General features: G+C 37.3%; 1 protein-coding gene across 6 annotated transcripts in view; it reads right to left on the bottom strand.

Annotated features, from left to right (window-relative positions):
• U2SURP (U2 snRNP associated SURP domain containing) overlaps nucleotides 1–25,987 on the bottom strand; it is a 44,769-nt gene extending 18,782 nt beyond the window's left edge. Inside the window, exons 1-17 of one of the 6 annotated variants that reach the window (XM_057412976.1) lie at nucleotides 25,835–25,987; nucleotides 19,053–19,100; nucleotides 16,147–16,245; nucleotides 14,917–15,031; nucleotides 14,386–14,519; nucleotides 13,234–13,275; nucleotides 12,379–12,446; nucleotides 10,607–10,701; nucleotides 10,485–10,520; nucleotides 10,299–10,381; nucleotides 9,656–9,821; nucleotides 8,413–8,624; nucleotides 7,430–7,473; nucleotides 4,136–4,240; nucleotides 2,850–2,920; nucleotides 2,604–2,763; nucleotides 1,293–1,455 (exon numbers count right to left, since the gene is read on the bottom strand). In XM_057412976.1, coding sequence (XP_057268959.1) covers nucleotides 1,293–1,455; nucleotides 2,604–2,763; nucleotides 2,850–2,920; nucleotides 4,136–4,240; nucleotides 7,430–7,473; nucleotides 8,413–8,624; nucleotides 9,656–9,821; nucleotides 10,299–10,381; nucleotides 10,485–10,520; nucleotides 10,607–10,701; nucleotides 12,379–12,446; nucleotides 13,234–13,275; nucleotides 14,386–14,519; nucleotides 14,917–15,031; nucleotides 16,147–16,245; nucleotides 19,053–19,100; nucleotides 25,835–25,879 — 1,686 coding nt within the window. In that variant the 5' untranslated portion in view covers nucleotides 25,880–25,987. Of the gene's footprint in view, nucleotides 1–1,292; nucleotides 1,456–2,603; nucleotides 2,764–2,849; nucleotides 2,921–4,135; nucleotides 4,241–7,429; nucleotides 7,474–8,412; nucleotides 8,625–9,655; nucleotides 9,822–10,298; nucleotides 10,382–10,484; nucleotides 10,521–10,606; nucleotides 10,702–12,378; nucleotides 12,447–13,233; nucleotides 13,276–14,385; nucleotides 14,520–14,916; nucleotides 15,032–16,146; nucleotides 16,246–19,052; nucleotides 19,101–25,834 lie in introns of those variants that run through there. The other 5 variants (XM_057412972.1, XM_057412973.1, XM_057412974.1 and 2 more) reach the window with 5 other exon arrangements.
• Nucleotides 25,988–26,217: the final 230 nt, after the last annotated feature.

Here is a 26,217-nt window from a genome sequence, read left to right as displayed (position 1 = left end):
CCTTCCCCAGCATCCTTATAGGCCCCCTTCAGATACTGGAAGGCTGCTATGAGGTCTCCATGCAGCCTTCTCTTCTCCAGGCTGAACAGCCCCAACTTTCTCAGCCTATCTTCATACAGGAGGTGCTCCAGTCCCCTGATCATCCTCGTGGCCCTTCTCTGGACTTGTTCCAACAGTTCCATGTCCGTTTTATGTTGAGGACACCAGAACTGCACACAATACTGCAAGTGAGGTCTCACAAGAGCAGAGTAGAGGGGCAGGATCACTTCCTTCAACCTGCTGGCCATGCTCCTGTTGATGCAGCCCAGGATACGGTTGGCTTTCTGGGCTACAAGCGCACACTGCCGGCTCATGTTAAGTTTCTCATCGACCAACACCCCAAGTCCTTCTCCACAGGGCTGCTCTGAATCTCTTCTCTGCCCCAACCTGCAGCTGTACCTGGGATTGCTCTGACCCAGGTGCAGGATCTTGCACTTAGCATGGTTAAACTTCATAAGGTTGGCATTTGCCCACCTCACAAGCATGTCATCAGCAAACTTGCTGAGGGCACACTCAATCCCACTGCTCATCTCACCGACAAAGATGCTTAACAAGACCGGTCCCAACACCGATCCCTGAGGGACATCACTCGTTACTGGTCTCCAGCTGGACATTGAGCCATTGACCACAACTCTTTGTGTGCGGCCATCCAGCCAGTTCTTTATTCACCGAGTGGTCCATCCATCAAATTGTTGTCTCTCCAATTTAGAGACAAAGATGTCACGTGGGACAGTATCAAACGCTTTGCACAAGTCCAGGTAGATGACATCAACTGCTCTACCCCTGTCCATCAGTTCCGTAGCCCCATCATAGAAGGCCACCAAATTGGTCAGGCAGGATTTCCCCTTAGTGAAGCCATGCTGGCTGTCACTAAGCACCTTGTTGTTTTTCATGTGCCTTAGCATGCCTTCCAGGAGAATCTGCTCCAAGATTTTGCCAGGCACAGAGGTGAGACTGACTCATCTGTAGCTCCCTGGGTCTTCCATTTTCCCCTTCTTGAAAGTGGGGATTATATTTCCCTTTTTCCAGTCGTCGGGAACTTCACCTGACTGCCATGATTTTTCAAATATGATGGACATAGAATACATAATAAAATGCCACAGGAGAAGAAGTATACTCATATTCAAGCCCTCATTTTAAAACAAAAATCTTAATGCTATCTGAAACTTATGAAATAATGCTTGTAAATAATATGTATGTGCTGTTACATGAGCTCTTCCCCCAGAATATAAGATTATAGAAAATCTCCAGACCTTCTTCGGAAGAGGAGTCTTCAGAATAGATAATGATTCTGTTATGCAGTCTACAATTTCCTCAGCAGCTTCTGCATTATTTAGACAGAATACCATTGCATCCCCAATATCGTTCTTCCGAGGTGTTAATCCACGCAGAATTTCCTCTAATTTGTCTCTTTGTCTGAAATATCAGAAATTTTAATACTTTCAATATAAAATTAACAATACTTTGGGAAATTTCCATTTAATTATGCTTTTGATTCTTCCATCTTTAGGACAAAAGCAATTTTAAATATTTTTATATTCTGTTGTCTGAATATTTTAGTGACTCATGAACATATGCATCCACATTACATAAACAAAGTGCAAAAATTCCCACTCAAGTCTTGACTACATACAGAAGTCAAGGAAAAATAATAGAAATAGCTAACACAGCACATCAGTATCTCTAATAATGTAATTATCTTTGGGGATTTAGTTTAAGCTTAAATCAAAACAGACAAATCTAAAGCATGCAAGTAATTTCTGCTATAGAATAAAAAAAGATGCAGAAAGCTGGTAGGAAGCAATTATTTCAGGTTCTTCCTAACCTCCACATATAGACAACACTCTCAAAAGAGTATCTTTCTGAGCCCTTCAAAAAGATCTAAGAAATAAATTACGTACTAAAACCTCTAGAACTATGACTGGTATCATAACTATGATGAAAAGAATAAAACAAAAATAAATCTGCATGCTAAGATCACAGTTGGAACAGTAACAGCAAAATTAGGAAACTCAGGTATGAATTTCCACTTCTATAGCTGTCCCCACCACAATTCACAAAGAACTCAGATGATGTCTCTCTTCCTGCTTATTACCAACTGCTCCCAATTTTAATTTCTGATGAACACTATCAATAAGTTTAAGCTTATAATAACTGTTCAGCTCACGAGAGTATAGCAATGTTGAGCTGCTACATACCCCAGAGAAAATGGCAGGCAAACCCATCTTCCCAAGCACCTTCAAATAAAGGGTTAATAAAAATTCGTAGAATCATAGCATAGCTAGGGATCGAAAGCACCTTAAGATCATCTCATTCCAACCCCCGTCACTGTTCAATGATGATAAATCTAATCAAATCCAGAATGTATCTAGCAACAAGCATCATAAAAAAAGACTAACTGAAAAGCACTGAGGTTAAGAGAGTTTCTAACTAACACTATGGCAAGCATGGTAACACTTAAGGGATGACGTATTATAACTACAAAATCCCAACAGGAAAAAACCCAAGCAGATTAGCCTCATAAATTGCCCAAACCAGCCATATAAACTGATGGAATTCCATACTCTTCCTTAAGTGCACCCTTCTTGTTTGGTTCTTCCACAAACGCTTCCGTTTCTTGCTCTTCTGACATCCCATGCAAGTATGGATTCAATGGTGGTGGCCTCCAAAATGATCCATTCTTGAACATACGGAAATCTTCTGTCCTCCACTTTGTTGGAGCATCTCCCTAAAAGAAAACAAAAGTATTTTAATTCTGGTTTTCTTCATTTGATTATGCTGAAAGTTATGAATGGTCATTCAAATTCTACTTGCCTGAAGAATTGAATAAAGCTTCCATCTGTAATACACATGGGCTGGAGTCTGGTTTTCAAATAAAAACCTAGACCAAAGAGCAAAGAAAATATACAAAACATATCACACATTATTTAACTGAGGCAAATGCAAAGGAAGTAGTAAAATAAAATATCAAAAACAAAAAAAAAAAACAAAAACAAAAAAGTAAAACCTGCCAAACTCTGCTCAGAATCCCATCCCAGCTGCTGAGTGAACTCAAGATAGCTAAAATCATGTATACCTACTGCACAGCTGTGCTGAACAAGTACAACTGCTCATGCACATACACGTGCAAACTGCAAAGCAGAGTGCAGAATTCAAAGGCAAAGCATTTGTCAGAAGTTAAAAGAACAAACAGGGTTAAAAAGAATGCCCGTGGAAACGGACAGTAAAGCAGAAGAATCATCACTAGGAAAAGTCACTATGGGAGCAACTGCAACCTCAGCAGAAGTGGTGCAGGAACTTGTAGTTGCACAGGTTCCTCAGAATGAACTTAAGTTTTCCACCACTAAACTGCCTGAATTGTCAGAACACGGACAAGACTTGGAGGGTGGAAGGGGGCACGAGTAGCCCATTTTTAATGGCCAGGATATCTTCTCAATTTGTATACAAAAAACATAATGAAACACACTTTAACCTTACAGCAAGTAAACTATTTTTAAAAGGTCATTTAGTTTTTCCACAGAAAAGCTTTTCAGTAACTGCATTTCACAAGAAATTTGGTAATTAATCCTTTTTTATTCCATTACCAACAATAGCTGGTAGTTCTGACGATTTCATTACTCGCCTAGTATTCTGTCATATTTGCACTAGCATCAAAAGAAGAACAACTCCCAGCTCTTGCTAAAGTTAGAAATTAGGCTCCAGGAAGACTGGACTTTACATTGAGTTACTATGCCTGTTTTGGGGAAGACTTTTGTCTTTTTTTTTAAGAAAGGAATGCTACTACTTCCACTGATGGCTTCAAACCCCTCACAAAAGTGGACGTTAAATGTAATTTTATTTATTATGTAGATACTTTATGTATGTACAGATGTGTTTTATAGTGTATAGTGTTTTATTTCTCCATATACATTGGTAACAACTGGAATGAAGTGCACTCTTCAAAAACACAACATTAGCATTTATATAATTTGAACATTTTCGATCTGCAAATAATGATAGACATAGTAAAACCAACTCTTATTAGCATTTCAGAAATGCAAAATATTAGCAACAATGAAAATAGTGCTATGTCAAACTGAAGCAATGTAATAAGCACCTGAACATGGGATTGTTGATTTCTCGGTTCATGATCATGGCTTCAAACATAGGCCCTTCCCGTACCACAAACTCTATCATTCGATGTATCAAAGCGAGCAAATTCCTACAACAACAACACAGTTAAAGAAAAATTGATTCAGACCTAACACTATATAGAACTACACTCCACCTAAGATACTACAACTGTGCAGGAGATTATTTTGCTGTATTGTTAAGAGAACTGTACAGAAGATTGGTAACATGTAACATATAGCCTTCCATCGTAGACACGGGCATTCTAAAATATAAACATGCCTACAACTGGTTAAGAGGAAACCTCTTTCCTGAATTTCCACAGCTTACCCTACAACCGTGTGCTTAATAGTACTCATGCATAAAAATGGGCAACTGAACACCAAAGTACAATTAACTATCAAAAACCTAAGCCCTCATCTAAACTGTCTAGAACTAAGACCAAAGTGTTAGCCAAAGTTCTACAGAGGAAGAAGTGGCTGAATATTATGCTTAAAGACACATAGTTTTGAATATTCAAGAGAAACTGCATTTAGCTTTGAAATGTTCCAGTATGAAAAGCAAAATAACCTCCTTGATGCCAAACAGGGCAATGATCTTATTAAATTCAGATAATCTCTTTTTGGTTAAGACTCAACTATTGACATAGAACAAAACTGTCCATTATTTCATGTCATACCATCCAGTCTCCTTCCTGACAGACTCAAGTGAACCAAGTCACAATTAAAAAAAAAAATTAAATAAAAATCTGAATTCATTTCATTCAGCACTACCATCCTGAGACAGGCAAGAAGCAGATGTGAAGTGCACATTTTTCAAGCCACATCTGCAATGCAGAGTCACTTATAAATGCTAACAGGAGACAGTCATATTAAGTTTAGTGAAGAACAGTGATCAGCAGTTTCCAACCTTTTGAATTTTTTTGGAAACAGGATCCTGAAATTTCACCTACAGATTTCCTACTTATATCAAAAGCTCCACAGCATGTGTCCCTTGAATGTGATGCAAACAAATAAAAATATACAGATTTTTATATTTTTAAACTTATTTTCTTAGATTTAACAAATGGATATTGTTTCTTCACATTATCTCAGACTTTCTTTTAGAGCTTTTTTATTTATTAAAATTCAAAAACTGTTACATTAAAAGCTAGAGAATTTTCTAATTACTTCTTAGTAATGAGGTGATTATTTTCTACCATGAGTATTCAAAGTTACAGATATAATGCACTAGATCAAAAAAAATCAGCTTAAAAACATAGTAATAAAAACCAGCCCCTGCCATCTGCCAACTTAGCAGATGTGCTGTTTTATACCAGCTAGCATATATTGACATTTGCCTCAAATATTACACAAAAAAAGCTGCTATCAGTTCAATTTTCCTGTATTTCTTTTTTATAATCCCAGAAACACTGTAAAGAGGACATAGTCTCAATAATTCTGTAGCCATTTTATTTAAAGCAGCATTCTGAATGTCTAAATAGCAAGGCGGTACTTGCTACATGAACTGTATTTGAAAACATCAGTAAGAAAACAATTACCAACTAGATTTCAAGCCTCTGAGCTATCACACCATTCACTCATTTTAAGGCAAGCTCAATGTGATCACTTCTGGCTTCCTGCAGAACCAAGCCATTGATTTTCATCTAATTTTTCTTTGATCGAGTACCATGAAGTTGACCAAGAGTCACTTATGCCTGAACAAGAACATCTGCTTTGGAAGTATCTCAGATCTAGGAACAAAGATTCAGTACATCCCATATCTGAAAGAGGTTATTACATGCATTTTGGGTATATAAGACATGACAACTTGAAAGTGAATTTCTCAAAAAAAATTTGACAGTGTATACTCAAGTTTTTCTGTTTAGCAAATACAAAGAAGTAAGAGATGTTAAAACCAGTATTAATTAATGTTGTGATTATAATTAAATACAGTGTCCCACTGAAGCCAGTTGAAATTTCTGCATGATGCAATGTACTGCGTAATAGTCTTAGCAGCTGTCATTATCTTTGAAAGTCATCAGGAAAAAAAATTTTCAAATACAATTCAATTAACATGAGCTTTTCTTATGCGAGCTTTCAAAATGCTACAGTAAATAAGATGGAAGGATTTTCCTCTGAAAGCTACTTACTCTGTAAGCACTGTAAACTTTTACAAGTACTTGTTCTACTATTCAGTATTTTTGTCCAATCAGGACTCCTCCTGGTTGTCCTAATTACTCATGTCTTTACCCAAAAAAATTGCACTGACTTAAAATTTAATCAAGAAATACTAGTGCGTTTGAGCATCGACTGACATGTATGTTAACGTAACTACCTTCACAAACCTCTTTCTCCCCCCACACACAGGCAAAAAAAAAGAAAAAAGGGACTTTGTGACAATTAAAACAGTGTAGTAAAAAAAGATGATAGTTTTAAGTACATTATTTTTAAATGTCATTTAGCTTAAAGTTGGCCAACAAAAAAAACTTTTTCAGTTATAATAAAACCACATTTATTGGAGCCGATCGTACCAATGTCTGGTCAAAAACTGTATACTTTCCCAATCCATCCCATGATGTTTTCCTGGTCCCCCGCTGCCGCAGACAGTTCAGCTGGTGTTGCTCACCAAGGCCAATGTCAAAGAGAATTTGGTAATCTTTTGTGCTTATTTACTTTTAAAACAGTGTTGTCTTCCTATGTTTGGGAAAAGGTCTTAGCTTAACTGAGCAAGAGTATACCTATGCTAGTGAGAAGGTAGGAGCACTGATGGGGGCCAAACTGTAAAAATACCCTTGAAATATAGAACTAACTTTTTCAGCATCCATGATTATTAACTGCTGCACATAAAAAAAAAAAAAGCAGACATTAAAAAATAAAATAAAAGATTAAAAAATATTAAAAACAAACAGAAAGAAAGAATAAAGGGGGAAAAAAATCCCATACCACCACACTGGAGACAGCTGCCTCTTAGCTACAAAGTACGCAGAGACTGATGTCAGGACTTAGCATCTCTAAGACAAGCTATTTCACCCTAGTGTTCACTCACAAAATTACCCTGCAACTATTTCTAGTACTCAAATTAAATGCAAGAAGGTAATAACCTAAACCTCTCTTCACAAGAAAAAAAAAATTATTTAAGATAATAAGACCGTAAAACACACACATTTCTCACAAGTGTCATGAAGCAACCATTGCTCAGTCAAGCCATTACCTTTTCCTCAACATCACCATTTTTCTTTAAAATTCCGAAGGGGAAATTTTCTATATTTAGATCAGTAATAATAAAGAAAAACATGTACCTTTCTGTTGGGATAACCACTTTGACTATGGCTTGCGACAGAGTCTGTATATGAAGTCACATCAGATAATAAACATAGAATATGTGAGTATTGTTAACAAGTAACAAGCAAAAATATACATATGCAATGAAAATACTACACATCTATCACAAGTTTTGCAGGCAATCACTGCTGTGAAGTTATAACTAAGCAATTACACAAAATGCAAATGGTTGTCAGTGAACCATAAAGGTTCACTAATTGCAAAGTATCAGAACATTCCTGTCAGAATGTACATTGATGCACTGAATAGGTACTATGCTGATAAAATTAAGAAAGGAGTTCTTAAGTTTATGAAATGATTCTAAAGTATTTGACTTGAATCACGTTGTTATTACTTTATTCCCAAGTCTTACAAAAAACAGCCCTAACATTTAAGTGTCGTTCAAAGAACCAACAAATTCTGACAAATGTAAATCAAGTTGGTTTGTGATTACAAGATACTTACCCTTTTATCAGCTAATAGTCCAGAAAAAAAGTTTGAAAACTGACTCCGTAAGTAGCATAAAATACTTACTCAATGTCCAGATTAATTACCTTCTACATAAAATATATCAACTCCACTAAAATAGTGTAAAAATAATGCTACCCAAATTAAAATGTAGTATTTTCTCTAAATAAAACAATTTAGATCCTGCAATTTGGCAGCCAACAAAAGGGGGGGGACGTAGGAGAAAAAAATCCAGGGAGCCTGGAGGGGGAAAATGATAGCCAAATTTAAAGCAGCACTAAAATAAATCAAGACCAAACATACTGTTCCCTAGACATGAAATAGAACTTCAGAAATTAAGTAGGTTCCCTTGGGCTACAGCAGGGAGCCATTGAGCTTGTACAGTAAGTGCCGCCAAAGTCAGCCTGAACAATGCAAATCTATGAAGCCACTGAAATACTGTCACAAGTGTAGTATTTATCATTGAGATATGGCCCAGGGTACTGTAAATTACCTTCTCAAAATCTTCCTTGTTTTTTGGAGGTGGTAACATTGGAGCATTAGGATTCTTCAATCTTTCCCTAGGCTGGGCATTAAAAGGCAGTCCTGATGGAGGAGGTGGGAGGGTATGCTCCATCATAGAAGGTGGGATGTATATTGGATGCGGCGGTATAGGTACAGCTTTGCCCCAGCCTAACTTCATTTCAAACGACATAATCATCTTGCCTGAAAAAGTGAAAGTAAATAAAACAAAAACTCCATTATGCTATAAATTGGTTCTGCATTGCTCGAGATTTCTCCATGTAAGCACAGCATTTAGATTTGCCTGCCATGGTTTACTTTTTGCTTAACTGCCGATTAGTGTATCACATCTATCAGGCTACATCATGCAAATGAAAGCCTATTGCATGTAATGTTTAATTAATCCTCCCCCAAAGCACATTTTTCAGGAGGCTACAGTATAAATTATTTGACTTGTTGGGGAAAAAAGAATTTTAAAAATTTGATATTCAGCACATGAGAATGAACAACTTTTTAATCATACTGTTTCTCCAATTCACCAAAATGTTTTGCTCATAATAACAAACTTGAAATTATGCTATCAAAACCAAATGTAAGAACTCCTACATAATGTAAGTCTTACTAATGGTCCTAGTAAAGGAACCACTTTGACTAAACTGTGCAAGGGCAACCTTTCAGTTTTTATTCTTTTTGTCTTGGATGCTGATTTTTCTTTTATTTCCAGGCTCTTCCTGAACTGTAAGGACACAGGTTTTTTCATTTCTTATATGCAAAATTACACATCCAGTGTAGTAGTTACCTCTTCAGTATTAGGAATTTAGCCAGAAGAACAGAACATATCTGTCACCAAATATTTATCATAGTCTGTACTCTAGTTAAATTTATTCACAAAAAAAAAAAAATTGTTGTGAAACAACTACAACAGATTGCTTCTTAAAATAGCCTGTTTAGAGCAGAGGTTATCAAACATTACCTCCTGCTCACATCTTCAAAACAGTTGGAAACATTACATCTTTACCCACAACAAAAGCTACCAGCCCTATGTGTATGCCGTAGTTTGACAACATTCAGCTGCCAGTACAACAGTGTGAACTAAAATCACTGCCAGTGCGATATCTATTCGAGTTACAGCATGCCTACCTACTAGCCTACTAGATAAAACAACTTGAAGACGTAGTTACTCCTCAGTATTCCTACAAAAATAATTAGAATTCCAAAATGAGAAATCTGTTTACCATTTAAATTCTTTAATGCTCTTTCAGCATCTCTCCTGTTCATAAAGGCAACAAAGCCACAATTTCTTTCTCTCGCTCTCTCTTCATCAGTTCTTGGCCACATAATTTTAACACTTGCTAATGGTCCAAAGCGTCCAAATTCTTGACATAACATCTCTTCATTCATCTACATGAAAAAAAGGTAAAAATTATCATCTTGCTACTGTATTCCTAAGATTCTCATCCTTATTATTGTCCAAATGTACAGATTTTAATTTTCTGAGTTTCCTGGAAAACAGCACTTTACTGACACCTCCCCAGTGTGATCTACTGCAAAAATAATAATTTTTAGAACAGCATTTTAAACTGAGCACACTCAAATTTTTGAGATCTGATCCACCTTGCATGAAGATACCTATGGAAAAATAATTTTAACTGAGTATTTTTCCATCTAGTAATCAACAGTCTAAACGTTAACTTTTGCATCATCATGTGCAGAGCATTTATTCAAATGAACACTGCCTCTACGGTCACCAACTGTACCTAGTATATGGGTTTAAACATATGCAAATGGTTTAAAGTAAAAAAGGGGAAAACTGCCAATGGAAAAAAATTCATCTGGAACCAAACATGCCAACAGTGCATTCCATGACTCCAAACTTACCTGGGGATTAATATTTCCAAGATACAAATTTGTTGTGCTTGGATCTCCAACATCATGTGACCCTGGTGCATAATCATCCAGTACTACAATGATGGAGGAAAAAAAAGGAAAAAAAAAAAAAGTCATAATTTTTGCTACACATTTAAGTGGCAACATTAGATTGAATGAGAAAAGAATCTCTATTACCACCAGATGATCTGTTTCTTCTTGAAGGCGCATCCACTGAATAAAGAGAAGAAAAAACACATATATAATTTAGTCTACAAATCATGTAGCCCAAACAAACATAAAAAATAGTATCTACTTACTTGAGCGACGCTGGCCATCTGAATCTGACTGGGGTGGTTCAAAACGACTCAATCTACCTTTTGTTTTATGTCTTTCATCACGTTCCTCTTGTATTCTACAAACATTTAATGTAATTAACAACTTAATACTGTTTTGAGGGGGTTGTTCTATAATTTTAAATTTTACTTTACAATTATGAGAATTTTTAATATTGAACAATAGGTTTCTTGAAGATTTCAAATTGACATTATTTTTTAAGCTCTGCTTAATCAACTGGAATATATCTCCAAGAATTATTCCAGCTGCATGCTTCCTCATTCATACTGTCAAGGTGTTTTAATCTCAAACAAAATTTACTTGGTTTGAGAAGCAGCTTACAAGACCAGAAATAAGAACTGTGCTCTGAAAGTGACCCAAATTCAACATCCAGCTGCCAGAGATCCACTGACCATTCAGATGACATTTTAAAATGCACACAGCTCTTTAGCATCTATTTCACCTTCTACCTTTCCTAAGCCTGTAGGCCATCTCGTAAGGTGATGGACAGCCCCACATGACTACTTCCACAACATACAGGACCTCATTTTATGCCTCTGAGGATAGTACTCACAAAATAACTACTTGGCCATTTATGGATTCATAACGCAGTACCTATTGTTTACTAATGCATACAAGTTATTTTGGTTTCCATCTCTAACATCAGGGAAAATGTATGGCACATTACACTCAATAGATGTGCTGCTCCATCTGTTGTATTATACATTCGAAAGTGAAAGAATCTTTGAGTTTTATTCAACTTGCTTTTAAAATTAGGCAAGCTGAAGTATATCTCTAAATTTTAATTCCACGTCTTTTTTCTGCATTAACACAAAAGCTCAACATCATACTGAAGTTCCTCTGGGTATAGTTTGAGAGACACTGACAAAAGGTCTTACTCTTCCCTAGTCTGATACACATTTCAATTTCCCCGTCAGGGAAAAAAGAACATCCAAAACCTGAACATCCTTATCTATTTCAGTACCAACTTGTCTTTCTGTATCATCACTTAACAAAGAATGAGATCGTGTTAACTCATGATCTCATTTACAAGCTCACACTTGCTAATCTGTAACAGAGTTGCATCCCAAGGTCAGCTTGTAAGTAGTAACAAACTGACAGCAGCTGCCAGAGAAACAAATACAGGTGTTCAATTTTTATCCTGGTAGATGGCTGGTTGATTCAATCAACATAGCTTCTCTTAACACCTGATCCAAAAATCATCTTAGGTAGCACTGGAAACCAACAGTCACTTACTGGGATCTCTGAAATACTTATGCATTTACAAGTAATTTTTTTAGTTAATTGCTCCAGATATTATTCTACTTTGGAAGGGAGTACCAAAGGGTTTCAAATCAAACACCTCTGATGTGCAGGGAAATCCATTCATTCCAATAGATAAATATTTAAGCTAACATAAGAGACTTTTTTGGTTTACTTTTGATCACTTTATAGACTCTAGTCAATTCAGCAACAGTGGTAAACACTTCCTATCGCCAATCAGCATAAAGGGAGAACTACCATGGAACATCATGTGCTAATTAGATGGCAACTGATTATCCAAATCACCAACACTCATATACAAAGTTCGAACTCTGTTTATCATTGCCATTGTTAATTAAATTATGCCACTCCACAAGCATCTGGGGAAAGAAACTTAGAGAAACAGCTTAGCAAGAATGATCCTAAATATTGTCTGTGAAAAGAAGGCAAAAACCTTGTATCTTCCTTATTTACAATAAAAAGTCAAACTTACTGCTTTAATTCTTCTTTGAAAAGTTCCAAATTACTCTTTTTCTTTTCTTTCTCTCCTTTCTTCAAAGGCTAAAATTAAAGATATATCAGCCAACACTTCAGCAGATAAGATGAACAAAAATAAAAACTACATGTATATAACAAGTATTTAGATAATTTCCATGCATATTTTACCCACAGCTTTCAAATCAAGAAAACTACAGGAGAGGGGGAAAAAAAAAAAAAAAAACACCACAAAAAACAAGACTTGAAAACATTAAGACTGAGCACTATCAAACACAAAGCTAGAAAATATAAAATTAAATACAGCTTAAGCGAAACTTGACTACTTGTCATTGCTACAATGCAGCATGTGTGATCACTCTCTCTTCAACATATAAATTTAAAATATCCATGATTTATTTTGTCAGTTTGTTCCACTTAGGAACTTAGAAGCTGACTCCACCCCTAGCAAACCATCATGCTCTAATTATGTGTGTGCATATATATGTAAATTAATTTACATACATATATTCAACTATTTTTTTCACAGGCTAACATTCTACATGAAAAGAATTTCTTCTCTTGCTTCCTTTCAGATATAAATACAGGTCTGAAGAAACAGTTATTCTAAACAGTACAAGATGATCAGAAAAAAAAAAAAAAAAAACAAAACCAACACTCTGGAATGACAAATATGGATACTGTAATTTTTTTTTACTGTAATGTGTACCTTGACTAACTTGTGAACTTTCACCTTCAACAACATTGCTTTCATATAACCGAATTTAAATGAAAACGTTTCCAATAGGCAGACATACAAAATATTTATTGTGTTACACACTACAGCTTTGGAAAAACTGGACTTCCTACTCACCCCAGGCATAGTTGTTTGTTTGTTTTTGTTTTTGGGGATGGTCTGCCAAATAAATAAAATCATTTTTACCTCATTATCTTCAATCACCATTGGACAGGGCAAGTGAGTAAACTGATTGCATTACTTGATAAGTATTTATGACAAATGTGAAAAGCAGTAATATTCTCACAGTACAAACACTTGCATATGACATAACAGAGCTCAGCATAATAAAAAAATGCTACAATTCATTTCTGTAACTGTAGAGTTTTACATATAATGAAAATCACAACTGCCATCCAGTATTACCACAGTAGTCAAAATCTGAGTTTTGTTTAAAGTTGGAGGGATGGCATTACTCATAATTATCACATTACATCTCATTTCCCACCCTTACAGGCAGTATCACGTGTGTTTCACTGAAGCTTAAAAATTGTAGTGAGCTCTATTAAAATACTTTTGAAAGACATTCAAGACATTAATTACACATTACACATACAGTAGTAATAGTAACCATAGGTAACTACCACTCCACAACTAAGTTTGTTCGTATTTCCATTACTTTTTATGATAAAATCTCAGTTTGAAAAAAAAAAAAAAATAAAAAATCACACCATGCTTTTGACAGAAGTCAAAATAAATTAAATAAAAACAAGGCGCTCAGCTTCAAAAATGTGCAAGTTCTACAACCAATGTGGTACAACTCAAAAAGCAAAGGAACTTCTCAAACACCACCTTAAATAAAATTTCAAAAACCTCACCAAGGAAAACTTAATCATTGCAAAGGTCCTTTTTTTTTTAAGTTATAAAAAGCAAAAAAGAGATGGCAGCAAGAAGAATTGCTTCTAAAACTTCACAAATTCTTGGGATTGGAGATACTGTTACTTTGCAAGTCACTGCATCTGTATTCATGAGAAGTTTATCTTAGCAGGAACACAGTAAACACAGGTGAAAAATCAAAGCGCAGCACTAGGAATATCATGGATACAGGGCTAATGGACCTCTGCATTTCATGATCTTGTTATTTGCTATGGTATTAAGCAAATCAAAAGGTTCACCTTTCAATATATGATAAATACAGATCAAACTACTCTGTGAGATCTCACAGACTTTTTTTAAAATGCTTCTAAATATTTCCTAAGTATGGGTTTAATATTTAAATAAGAAACTTACAGGCTTTTTGGTTTCTATCATTAAGAGAGACGGAGGCTTCTCATTAGATGGCTGGTTTGGTTGATTTTTTTGATCTGAAAATCGTGATGAAGGCTTATAGATTTTACCCCGTTTTTCATCTGTTTCATGCTCCTCTGCAATTAAAGGCAAATTAAAACCAAATCGTATTAATTAATGCTGCACAATACTGTTCATTAGAAAGAATACTATTGTCCTTTAGTCTTGTTCATTCAATATATTATTTCATTTTAAAAAGTGATAATACAAACTCCCCTAATTTAGCACCTTTTAATATAAAGAAGAAAAATTAGGTTTTTAAAACAAAACATTTCTTCCTCTGAAGTTTTAAACACGCCATATGACTACCTACCTAGTGAGTCAAAGCATAAATCAGATTTTAGCTACTTTAGATCAAGTTTCCTTTGCTACTTCTAATGTAACACTGATTTTAAAACACAATTCAAAGCAAATCTTCATCTTTACTCAAAGACAAATGATCCCCCGCCCCCCCCCAAAAAACATTAGTTATACCTTTAGATGCATTAACGATTCCTCCTCTTACAAATGTTTTCACTTTATTACCATCACCTCCTTCAAAGGCAGCGAGGAATTCTTCATAAATTTCTGCAGCAGCCTTCTCATCCTCCTACATAACAAATGTTAATCTATTTACTATCACCACAGAATAATCTTCACTAGACAGCTATTCTTAAATTAGCTATGTGACATTCCTTTTTATTTTCTAGAGTTCATGCTACAAACTGTATCACATAAGTTTCAATTTTAGACAATTCAAATTTGAGAGGTATGCGGGGAAAACACAGCACACAATACATAAAGCAAATAAGGCCTGTATGCTCAAATGTGACTGTTCATTTACAAGAGTTTACATGGCAATTTAACATTCAAAAGATAACAAACAGAAAATATCAAAGACCAGCACTATGAGACTGAAGCTTTGTTGACCAAAGCATCAGGGAACAGCACATGTTCCATCTTGGCCATTACAATCAATCCATGTGACTGAAGGAAATTAACAACAATCACCTTTACATATTTCACAGAGAAGTTAATTCAATGACTTAATAAAGCCAAGTGTAACACTAAATTTAGTACTACCATGTTACTTTAGGCTCATATTTCAAACAACCCAGGAGGAGCTATCCCACTGAAACATAATAACAGTAATGTGTCTAAAGTTCAAAGCCCAACATTTTCAGAACTTCCACCTTACCAACTATAGGCTACAGATTTCCTAATATTCGGACACTCCTGAGTATCCTAAAATTCAGTATCAAATTTCAATGTTTTCATTCATTCCAAATAAAGTAATTACACAAAAATAGGTTTCACAGAATAACAAAGATGTGTATGGAAACAGTTTCAGAGATAACAGAAGTCTTTCTAATTACTCAAATCCAGTGATATGGAGCAACAAGGAACAGAAAATACCCTAAGGTGATGCTTGTCTTCATTTTGAGCAATACAACAACCAATGAATTGCTGTAATTCAGTAGTTCAGGTAGCCAGAACTTTGATTCTCCCACAGAAGGGAAGAGAAGCAAGCCTCTCTCTCTGTGTATATATATTAACACCATGGATGCCAAGAACAAATCTAACATGTAAAATATAACTCACTTTTGTTCTTAGAGAGCTACAATTATCAAAAGAAAGAAATCTGGTGGTAAAGCTGAATGCAATCTAAAAGCAACCTTATTTCAGCTCTGCATACAAAATAAAATTTCCACTGTACACCATTACCTTCTTTTTTAATTCTTCTTGCTCCTTCTTGCTCAGAGTCCGTTTGGCAGTGCTCATTTTGCCAATACTGAATGCTTTAAGTTTGCTTTCCATTAGAGGCTGCAAAAGAAATAAGAAAACATTTAGCTTTTCACAAAATAAATGAAATGTTACTCTTCATGTGGTCTAGACCAAAAACTTTCCACCTGAAGTGACTTAACCCAAACAAAACAAAGGCTTCCTGTAGTTCTCTCTGAACTTGCCATTATCTAATACAACCAAAAAAACTTAAATCTAGGGTTTTTAAAAACAAATCATCCTCCATTTAATGAGAAAGACTGTAATACAGTCTTCAAACACAGCTGAAGTATGATGGGTACTTGCTGTAAGAGCCTGGAGATCTAATCACTGCACAATACAGAGTTTCTATAGCTTTGGAAACACAGACTTTGCACTACAGTTCCTTTTTGATCATCGCAATTTCCAAGAAAAGAAAGAAAAAGAAAAGTTCCAGAAGCTTTTCCTGACTATTTTGGCCAGAAGAATGTTTGCACAAGGCTGAACAGGTATAACTGAAGAACAAAAGGGATGCTAAATTTCAGCTGTACTTCAAGGTTAAATGCAATTTTTTGTCTTGAAGAAGAAAATGCCTTCTTGAGGTTTTAAACTACTAAAGAAAAGACCTCATATTTAGCTCTTACATTCTTTCTAACTTAATCTCCATTCCTTCCTTCCTTCTTGACACCTTGATGAAGGAAGGACTCCATGTAACAGTCATGTCTGGAGAGTATGAAATTAGAATTCTTAGGATTATATTTAGGTATTTAACAGACAGTAAAGCATTAAGAGAGTACAGACAACAGGATGAAGGCCACGTTCCAAAGACACAGGCAATGGGAGGGAAACAAAAGATAAGAAACTTCTCTGGGAACTCCTAACTTAATACAGTAATTCATAAAGAATCAGCACAAGAACATGAAATAAGCCCCAGGAGAACAAAACATAAGCAATTAACCTTTATTTTCAAAAATTCTGTAATACTCTTACACTGCACAGTGATGCTTAAAACCACCACTTCTGCTATGACCACTCTTTAAAAAACAATCAGCTGAATCTAATAAAACATCAAGACAAATAAGGTGAATGACTTACCTATCATATTATTTAAAAATTGCCAACAGCACAGGAGAGTTTTCGTTAGGAATAACCTTCTATGTAAAAAGTTTTATTTCCAGTATCAGCTTCTGTTCATAATCCTTTTTTCATACCACAAACACCTACTAGATCTGTACCAAGCATATAACCAAAATACCTCAAATTTCTTCGACAAATGTTCCCTACTTCATCATTAAAAGGAAAACTATCAGTTACAAATTAATGCAAGGTTGTCTGGAGAGTTACCTGGTTTATGACAATGTTTGTCAACAAGAGATGCTGTGACAGGTTTATCATGAGCTTCAAATGCATCTGTGTTTTTGAAGTTAAGATCAGTTTTCCTGTTCCCTGAATGACAGCTTGTATTTCAGTATAACTATATATAACCTTGTAAAAACATAGGCATATTGCTATGGCACAGCACTGGAGACTAAAGGCTTATCCTGTCATCAAGAAATAATCTCTCACAGTGATTTTACAGTATACCTGCAGATCAGCCATGAGTGTATGTTCTAGTGACATAAGGGAAGAAGCTGCAAGATAATGAGAGCTCTGGCACTAAGATCTCCTCAGTTTAGACAGGGTCTCAAGAAAAAAAAACAAACAAAACACACAACACCTTCAAAGTGGCTGGAGTAATATGAAGCTAATAGGATGAAACTAATTTATGTCTGCTAGTTACATTCCAGTAGGCAACTAGATTATTATTAACCACATGCAGTTTCACAGAATTCCAAACAATACTGCTATACAAAACATGAAAGCCTTCCTCCTTCAAAAAATGGAAAATAATACAGTGAAAAGGGTAAAGCAAAAGATGGAAACAAAGAGAAAACTTCTGACTGAGTAATCAAATCACTGTAGGAAAGCAAAATCCCATCAAATGTAACACTGCATTGACTTTAAGAAGGCACAAAGTACTTAAGTCCCAGTTCCATCAACAATGCAAAAGAGATTTAAGAGTAATTTTCCAAATTGTAGCAAGTAAAGCAAAATCAATAAAAGGACCTTTCTTTACGAAAAGTTTCTGCTATCACAACTTCAATAATGTTATCTTACAAGCAATTTAACAGCTGGTAATTGACTTTTTCATCTAGAAAATCAAATTGAAATCTTGAAGAAAATCCAAACCACAGAATGAATTGTCTGGTATTAGCACCCTGTTTGGCACTTGCTGCCTGTTTTCATTTTAGCTCAGAAATAGGTAGGCCTTCAAACAACATACCAACCATATGACCAAATAAGGTTCCTGCAGGGTGGCAGGAGACTAGGTAATAATTCCTAACTTTCGCTTGAAGTATATGCTATTAGAAAGAAAAAGAAATTATGAAGGTAGGGCTACACTATCTCATTTTTGAGAAGCCAACCGTATACAAGAAGACACTTTAATATACAATGACCCTTACAATTAATCTCCTAGTATTTTGAACTATTCCTCTGTACGAGAGAAGTGTGTACAGCACCCTCACAGCTTCTTCCTATTCAAGTATCTATTATGAATATGTAATATCATGAAGCAGAGGTTTGTATGCTAGTGGCTGGTTGAAAGCTTCAAGGAATGCTTTTAAAAATCAAAATCAATGCTTGACTTACAAACACCTACAGACTAGATAACCAATGCACCAGAGTCTGCCTACAGCAAGTGGTTTTCTGTGGAAAACAGGCCTTATTCTGAATTTGAGGGTTTGGTAATTTTTTTTTTTTTGTTTAGAGTTTGTGCTGGGGGTTTTTGGATTGTTAAGTTTTTGTCTTTTTCATTATTTTGAACTTACATGTGAATCAGCAGATCCAGTGGTGTGTACTGCATCTGGCGCCCTGACCTGAAGAGAGAATGAAGAGTGAGACAAGGAAAAAGAAACAGACAAACGACCTCTGTTTTATTAATTCAGTTCTTTGAATGTGATTTTCATTTCAACTTCAACATCCACATACACAAGAACAAAGACACATGTATTTTAATGTAATGTATTTTAATGACATATCTGAACAGGGTCGCAGCATAAACAACATCATACAAGGCAAGTAAGGGATTGAAGATAGACTGTTCTTGCTACAATTCAAAACATGTAAATTTCCACAGCTGGATTTTATAAATACGCAACCAACACTACTGCAAGCTCAAAAGACACAACAAATGTTTGTTACACCGAATCTGCAAGAGTTATCATTAAAAGCTGCTAAAGTTTACATGAAGTGCTTGATTATATTTGCCTTACTAAAAAATAATTTCCAAAACTGCTCTTAGTATGCTGTGCACAGATGGAAACCGGCCACCTCAAGAGCACTAATTTAAGTCTCATTTGTACATATGTACTAATTAACATTATTAAACTGTAACTAAATATTAACATGTAAACCAGTGTACATACAAAATCTGCATATGATTTTTCTTTAATTCGTTTTTTAAATGAGTTAAAGTGATGGAGAACACTCCAACAAACAGGACTGAACACATTTTTTAATTCTGTAATACCTACATTCCAGAAAACCTCAGACATAACATCAACTATTATGACATAACTCTGATGCACAAGTCATACCTACACTGAAATCAAAGTAAAAATAAAACAGTTCTATTAGCCGAAATCTGTTCATTAGTTACAGAACCTTAACACTTCTCCTTATTACCAGCAACTTAAACTTTCCACCAGAAACAGTAATACAAGAGTGCTCATCTCCAGTCTTCCAAAAGAGACAAGCACCAAAAGCTACTCTAGACAGCAATTTACTAGACTTGGTTTTCATTTTGCATCATGCTTTTTCATCAACTAAGAGGCATTTATCTTTGCACAAGTTTATTCCTATCTTTAACTGTCACATCAATTTAGAAAAAAAAATGGCAGACAGCACTTCAACAACCAAAACTATGAGCACAAAGGTAAAGAGACACACAAAGATACAACCCTTAATAGGGAGAAGTAAAAGGCTCATAGGAATTTGTTTGGTTTTTTTGTTTTGGTTTTTTTTTTTTGAGAAAGAGAAAGGGGCAGTGGGGAAGCACACCAAAAAAACCTAACTGCGTCTTACTGTCAGACCTGCCAAATCCACCTACCTGCAACACTACACATTAATCACAAGGCACATATTTGCACAAAACTTAGTAAATTTAGTTCACATATACCAGTAGTAGTTCATTAAAATGTACATGAGAGCAAATATCAAAAGCATCTTCTGCTAACAGCGCTTCCTGCAAACTTCTCTGTATTTGGCGCGGAATTTTTTTGTGATTCACAACTGCCTATAGCACTCTAATCAGTAATATGTTATACACAGTTCTACGCACTCCAAAAACGTAGCTTAAGGAAACCTGTCTTCCCTCCGAGAGCTTATCATTGTACAGCACAACATCACAGATGAAAAAAAGACACTGCGCTAAAGAATTTCAGGGCTTGAAAATAGCATTCTTCCCACTGCCAGCTGCCACCCTGTGGCAAACAACGCATCAGTTACAATTCCATCCTTAAAAAAAAAAAAAAAAAAAAACAAAAAGCATTTTCAGACCTGTAGTTAAAAAGATAAATCTCAAAGGTGGGATGATACAGTGCCATCTGCCTTAGTGTACTGGCAGATTCGAGACCCAGCACTGCTTGGGGGAAGGAGGTTGTTTGGCAACAGCAGAATGAACTTACCATTTCTCAGTTCTCCACATCCGTTTCATTTACAGAAGTTTTGAAAAGCAACACCTTTGAACAGGGACTGGTGCTGAAACTGCTTACAGGAAGAACAACTATCAAGGCACCACACGGTAACAAACTGTACCAACGCTCGGTACAATGACACAACACAATATCCTGAAGTAAGAACATAAAAAAAGTAACAGACACTAAATCTGTTTCTCCAGCAACAGAGGAGATGATACTACTTGGAAAGGCTTTCAATGCACATAGAGATTCTGTGGGCTACCTGCAAAAAAGCAGACCAGTGATCAAAAAAGTCTGGAAGCCACTGAGCTAGAAGTACAGCAGTGCTCCACAACCCACCAACACACTCCAACATCAGCCAAGCAACAGAAATTCTACTAAGGTGTGCTCTGAAAACATCAAAAAGGAGTTCTAGCTTTTAGACCAACTTTATTCCACAAAACTAGCAGCTTTGCAGAGCCACATTATCTTCCTTCTTATGTAGGTCTTCTTTTCCCATCTATACATTTAGTTCATACCGTTGGTACTGCTTCTGACCATACAAGCAGCTTTACCCATGAAGAACAAGATGAAATAATTCTTGACAAAATTATGGATTGCCATCTGCCAGCTTCTAACAAGCAATTACTAAAAAAAACAACAACCTAGCCTACACAGCACTGCACATTGCACCCCTTGACAAAGGGGTAATTTTGTTTCCTTAGGAGTTATACCACCTGAGTTGACTCAGCAAACTCAGCATCCTTCTAGCATTCACAGAGGGGAGCATTTCAGTTGCCCACTTGTTTTGAAACCCAGACCAACATTATTTATTCCTCTTGTCATCATGTTAAGTAGCTCAACTAAACTAACTGTTAAAAGAAACATACCCAAAGCTCTGTCCTGCACCTGATGATGTCCAAGATGTGAGGGTAGCTCCTTCATGTTCCAAACATTAACAGAAAAAATGCAATGAGTCCATCTTTCAGTCATTGCCAGCATAAACAATCACAAACATTCTCTTATTCCTAGTTCATTGGCTCTACTACTCTATATGAAACCTTCTCCTCCGCCCCAAACCATACTATTTTCCAGCTGGATCACTTTCACTACACAGGTCTCTCAAAGAATCGTGCCAGCATAACTTAAGTAGCACTGCAAGCTGCCGAAATGGCATTCCAGTAAAATACAGCCCTGTCAAACCACAGCTTTGGACTTCAGGTCACTCAAAGCTCCATTACTGAGTATAGCCAAGTTCACTCAACCTTCAAAAGAAAGGTTTTCAAAAGGAAACAAATACACACACACACACACACCCCCCCCCCAAAAAAAAAAATCTTCAAAGGACCATACAAACGAGACTTGTGATTAATTTCTATTAGTAAGCCAAAGCAAAGAGCCCTCCCTCAGATTCTGGTGTTTAAATTTTTTTCCAGCTTCATGGCAGCTTCCAAAGAAAACAGAGAAGAGGTGACTGCTCTCCCAAATTTTCCTTCCTGCCAGCAGTGCAAGTGCCCACAAATCCAGCTCTTCCTAGTTTCTCCAAATTTAATGATCACTCAGTAAAACTGGCATGATTATGTTATTTCACAAATATTTAAGCTGTATTCAGTAATTAAACTTGGTTTGTTTGGGGTTTTGTTTGTTTGTTTGTGGATTTTTATTTTGTTTTTACTAACACTGGTGTCATTTCAGTAAAACAGTAAAGAGCAACAAAAGCACAAAAGCTGCCAACAAAACCCAGGAGATAATCCATGGCCTTCCAAATGCTGAATGTTATTTTTACAACTGTAATGGCTACAATTTAAAACATAAATAAAAGCCCTGCCCTTGCAAAAACGAATAGCTTCAGGTAGTGTTTATGAGAAACGAGTGTGAGACACTCTTGCCCTGTTTCAACACCTTCCATTGATTCTGCCCTCATATTGAGCATACTGAAGTAGATTACTTTTCCCAACCTAACTGATCACCTATAAAAGAGAGAGTTGGCAAGTCCAGCTAAACCAGCTTCCAATCCATACCAAACTCTTCCAGTCATGACAAATCAGCTAAAGAGGATAATCTCTGGGTGGGAAAACGCAGCTAAGGTAACGACGACTGGCTTGTGTCTGCACTAATACCAAGGAAAACCAAATGGAATCACCACTTAAATTAAGATGTTAAAATGCAGCAAAGGCAGGGAGGTTTCCAGCTCAACTTGTCTTTTTCATTCTTCTTTTCTCTATCAAACTATCCAGAAAACAAAAGCTTGCAAATACCTGAAAATTATTTCATATCTAATCCATTTATTCTTTACATTTACTGAAACAGCTGAACAACAATATGGAGAAAGTTAAAGATAAGTTTCACCATCCTGCAGAATGCTGCACCTAACCGGAATTCACCACACGTACAGATTTTACATTGCTGGTCTACATACACTTCAACTTGTCAGAAAAAGCTGTCCATTCATAAGCAAGCGATCACTGTTCTTCAGTATTTAATTAACACATAACTTACTTAAAAGCCCAAGAAATGCTTTTATAATTAAGGAATATTGCTAAAACATATTTTTAGAATGAAAAAGGGAAACCTACAGTTTGGTACAAGTGGATAATCTCTTCTGCCTCATCATACCCAATGTGTACAACATATTACATGTAAGAGCAGTGGACATGCAATGTAACTATATTCGACAAGCAATAAAATCACTGTTCTCAGAAGATAAATAATTGGAAGAGTCATTCAGCAGCTAATATTTCACTGTGTCAAGACAGTAATTGAACATAATCAGTATCTGCCATCTCAGAATCATACCCTACACTCATATCCTGTGCAGTCTTGGGCAAACTCTATTTTCGCTTCCTTAATTTTGTCCTTGTTTCCTACTTAGATTTCTGGAAAATTCAAGCACATATCTTGCTACACCAATCTCAAAGGGACAAAGGAACAGATGATGCTTTTGCAACACATTTCACATTGGAAATTCTCAAACTTATTTAGAAGCTGACAATATCCTAAAAAGCAGCTACCACCACAACAAAAGAGGCAATGGGTGCTCCTGGACCTGCACCATCTCCAATGAAGGACTTCAAATTGTAAATCAAACAGCTAATGCCCCAAGAGCTAAGCATGTCTGATTTTATTTCATTTCTCAACAGAAACATTTTCACGGATCCAGATATATGCAGTCTATATTTTCTCTGGCACATGAAATACTACTGACAATACAAAACAAGCAGAATTTATAATGTTAAGCATGGGAAAAAGACTACTGGAAACACAGCACATATGTCTAGAGTAACAGGAGACTGAGGAGCAAGGGGACACAGGACTTCCTCAAGTGGCCTCGACAGATTATCACACATTAACTAATTTCACATTCTTTAGTAGCCCCACTGACTTGAATGCAATAGATGACTTGGTATGAAGAGTTAAGTGTCTGCACATACCTCTGAGTATGAGAACTGAGATCTAGGACAGAAAGCAATTCTTATAAATTAATTATTATATATTAAAAAAGAATTATCAGTACAGAAATAGTAAACAACAACACAGAAAAGTCTATGATGTAAAGAAAGGGATCACATCTGGGTTGGTTTTGTCATGTTATCGGTTACAGGAATCAATAATTAAATCACAATTCTATGTCTAAGTATATATGAAATCCCAAAATGTCTTATTCCCTGGAAGCCATTCTCTATAACTTAAGACCTACTTCACTACTAAAGTTTTCTATCCAGCTCTTCCTTACAGTTCCAAGCCAAAGGCAAGATCCAAATATGATTCCTACCAATATCTGAAATAGTTCAAAAAAGGGAAACAAAAATAAACCTCTCCTACTGTAATAACACCGAGTAAATATGCAAAGGCTCTTGGTAACTACATTTCCGCTAGTTTCCTAGCAGCCAAAAAAAGAAAAAATAAACCCTGTTTTAGCTGAATATGAAAATAGGTAAAAAATATTAACCTGTATATCACTGGAAATTCCTGAGCCAAAACGTGGCTTCTCCCTTGGCGATTTACACACTCACACCAAAAAAAAAAAAAAAACACACTACAAAAAAAAAAAAAAAAAACAAAAAACAAAAAAAAACTGGAAGGCTTCTATGGTTCTGGCCTGTATCTGCAACAGAGCTCAGTGAAAAGTGCTCAATCTACTGCCACTGCGTCCCCCAAAACTGCTCTCCTAGCAAAAGCGGTGTTGAGGGGCACAGGCTGCTCCCAGCCGCTGTCAGCCAGGCACTGGCTTCGGCCCGCAGCCCTGCACAAGTCTGCCGTAACTCCTGCGCTACCTGGACTTCTGGTCTACGAATCCAACCAACAATAATTACAGGAAGTACGAGCCGGTACAGGGAAAAGAGCGGGGAATGCCACGGTGGCTTTGGGAAATACGTAACTGGATCGCAAATCAAAAGACGACCCTCGATCAAAAATCTGCGCTTTCCTTTGCACTCGGAAGTTGGAAACTAACGCCCCCCGGGCTCCAGGCAGCAGGGTATAAGGACACCAGGTAGAAGGGGACGAAACATGTACCGGCTCACGGCTCGGGCATTAGGGAACCGTCGGCACCCGACGCCGGGCGCGCCGGTTGGAGTAGGACGGCTCACGCCTGCCGTTACAGCGCGCAGCGCGCACCCGCCCCGCCCCCACGGCCCTCTGCCGGGGCATGGGGACGCGAGCAGGCCGCTGCGGCCGACCCAGCAGACAGACGTGCCAAGGGCGGTCTCGGGAAACGGGGATACCCGGTGAGAGGCCCGGGCCCGCCGGCCCCGCCGCGCCGCCCCCTTCCCGAGGCCCGCAGTCACCCCGGGCAAAGAGCGGGGACAGAGCAGGCCGCGCCACCCGCACCTCACCGCCCTGCCACTCCCGGACCCCACCGCCGCGACAGCAGGCGGCACCTGTACCCCCCACTGTTGGAACAGGCCCGCGGGCGGCCCCGAGAACGGCCTCACCTTCCCACTGGCTTTCTGCGAGCTACTAGGCGCCTTGTCCGCCATCTTGCCTCTCCCTTCGCTCAGCCCTGGCAGTGAGGAAGCGATCGTCGATCCCACCGAGCCCGTGAGCGGAGGGCGGGAAGCCGACGGCCGAGACACCGATGAAGCGGCCTCCGCCCGCCGGGGCGGGGCCTGGCCGTGTGCCCTCTCCTGTGCGGCTCGCCGCGGGAGCGTGCGTTTCCCTGCATGTCCTTGTGTTCTCACGGCGCGAGAGGAGAGCCGTGGTGAAGTCGCCGATCTGCCCGAATGTGCACAGCGGCCGCCGGCGTAATGGTCGTAGGCACTCATAGACCGCCGGCTTGGGTCCGAGCGCTCTGCTCTGAGGAGGCACCAGCTACCGG

This window comes from Pezoporus wallicus, unplaced genomic scaffold (assembly GCF_028554395.1).
Source record: "Pezoporus wallicus isolate ANWC-B61680 ecotype Strahan unplaced genomic scaffold, APGP_CSIRO_Pwel_v1 contig_7749, whole genome shotgun sequence".
In the NCBI taxonomy this organism is placed as follows: Eukaryota; Metazoa; Chordata; class Aves; order Psittaciformes; family Psittacidae; genus Pezoporus; species Pezoporus wallicus.
Note: the sequence above shows the minus strand (reverse complement) of the source record. Positions and strands in the feature narration are given on the sequence as shown.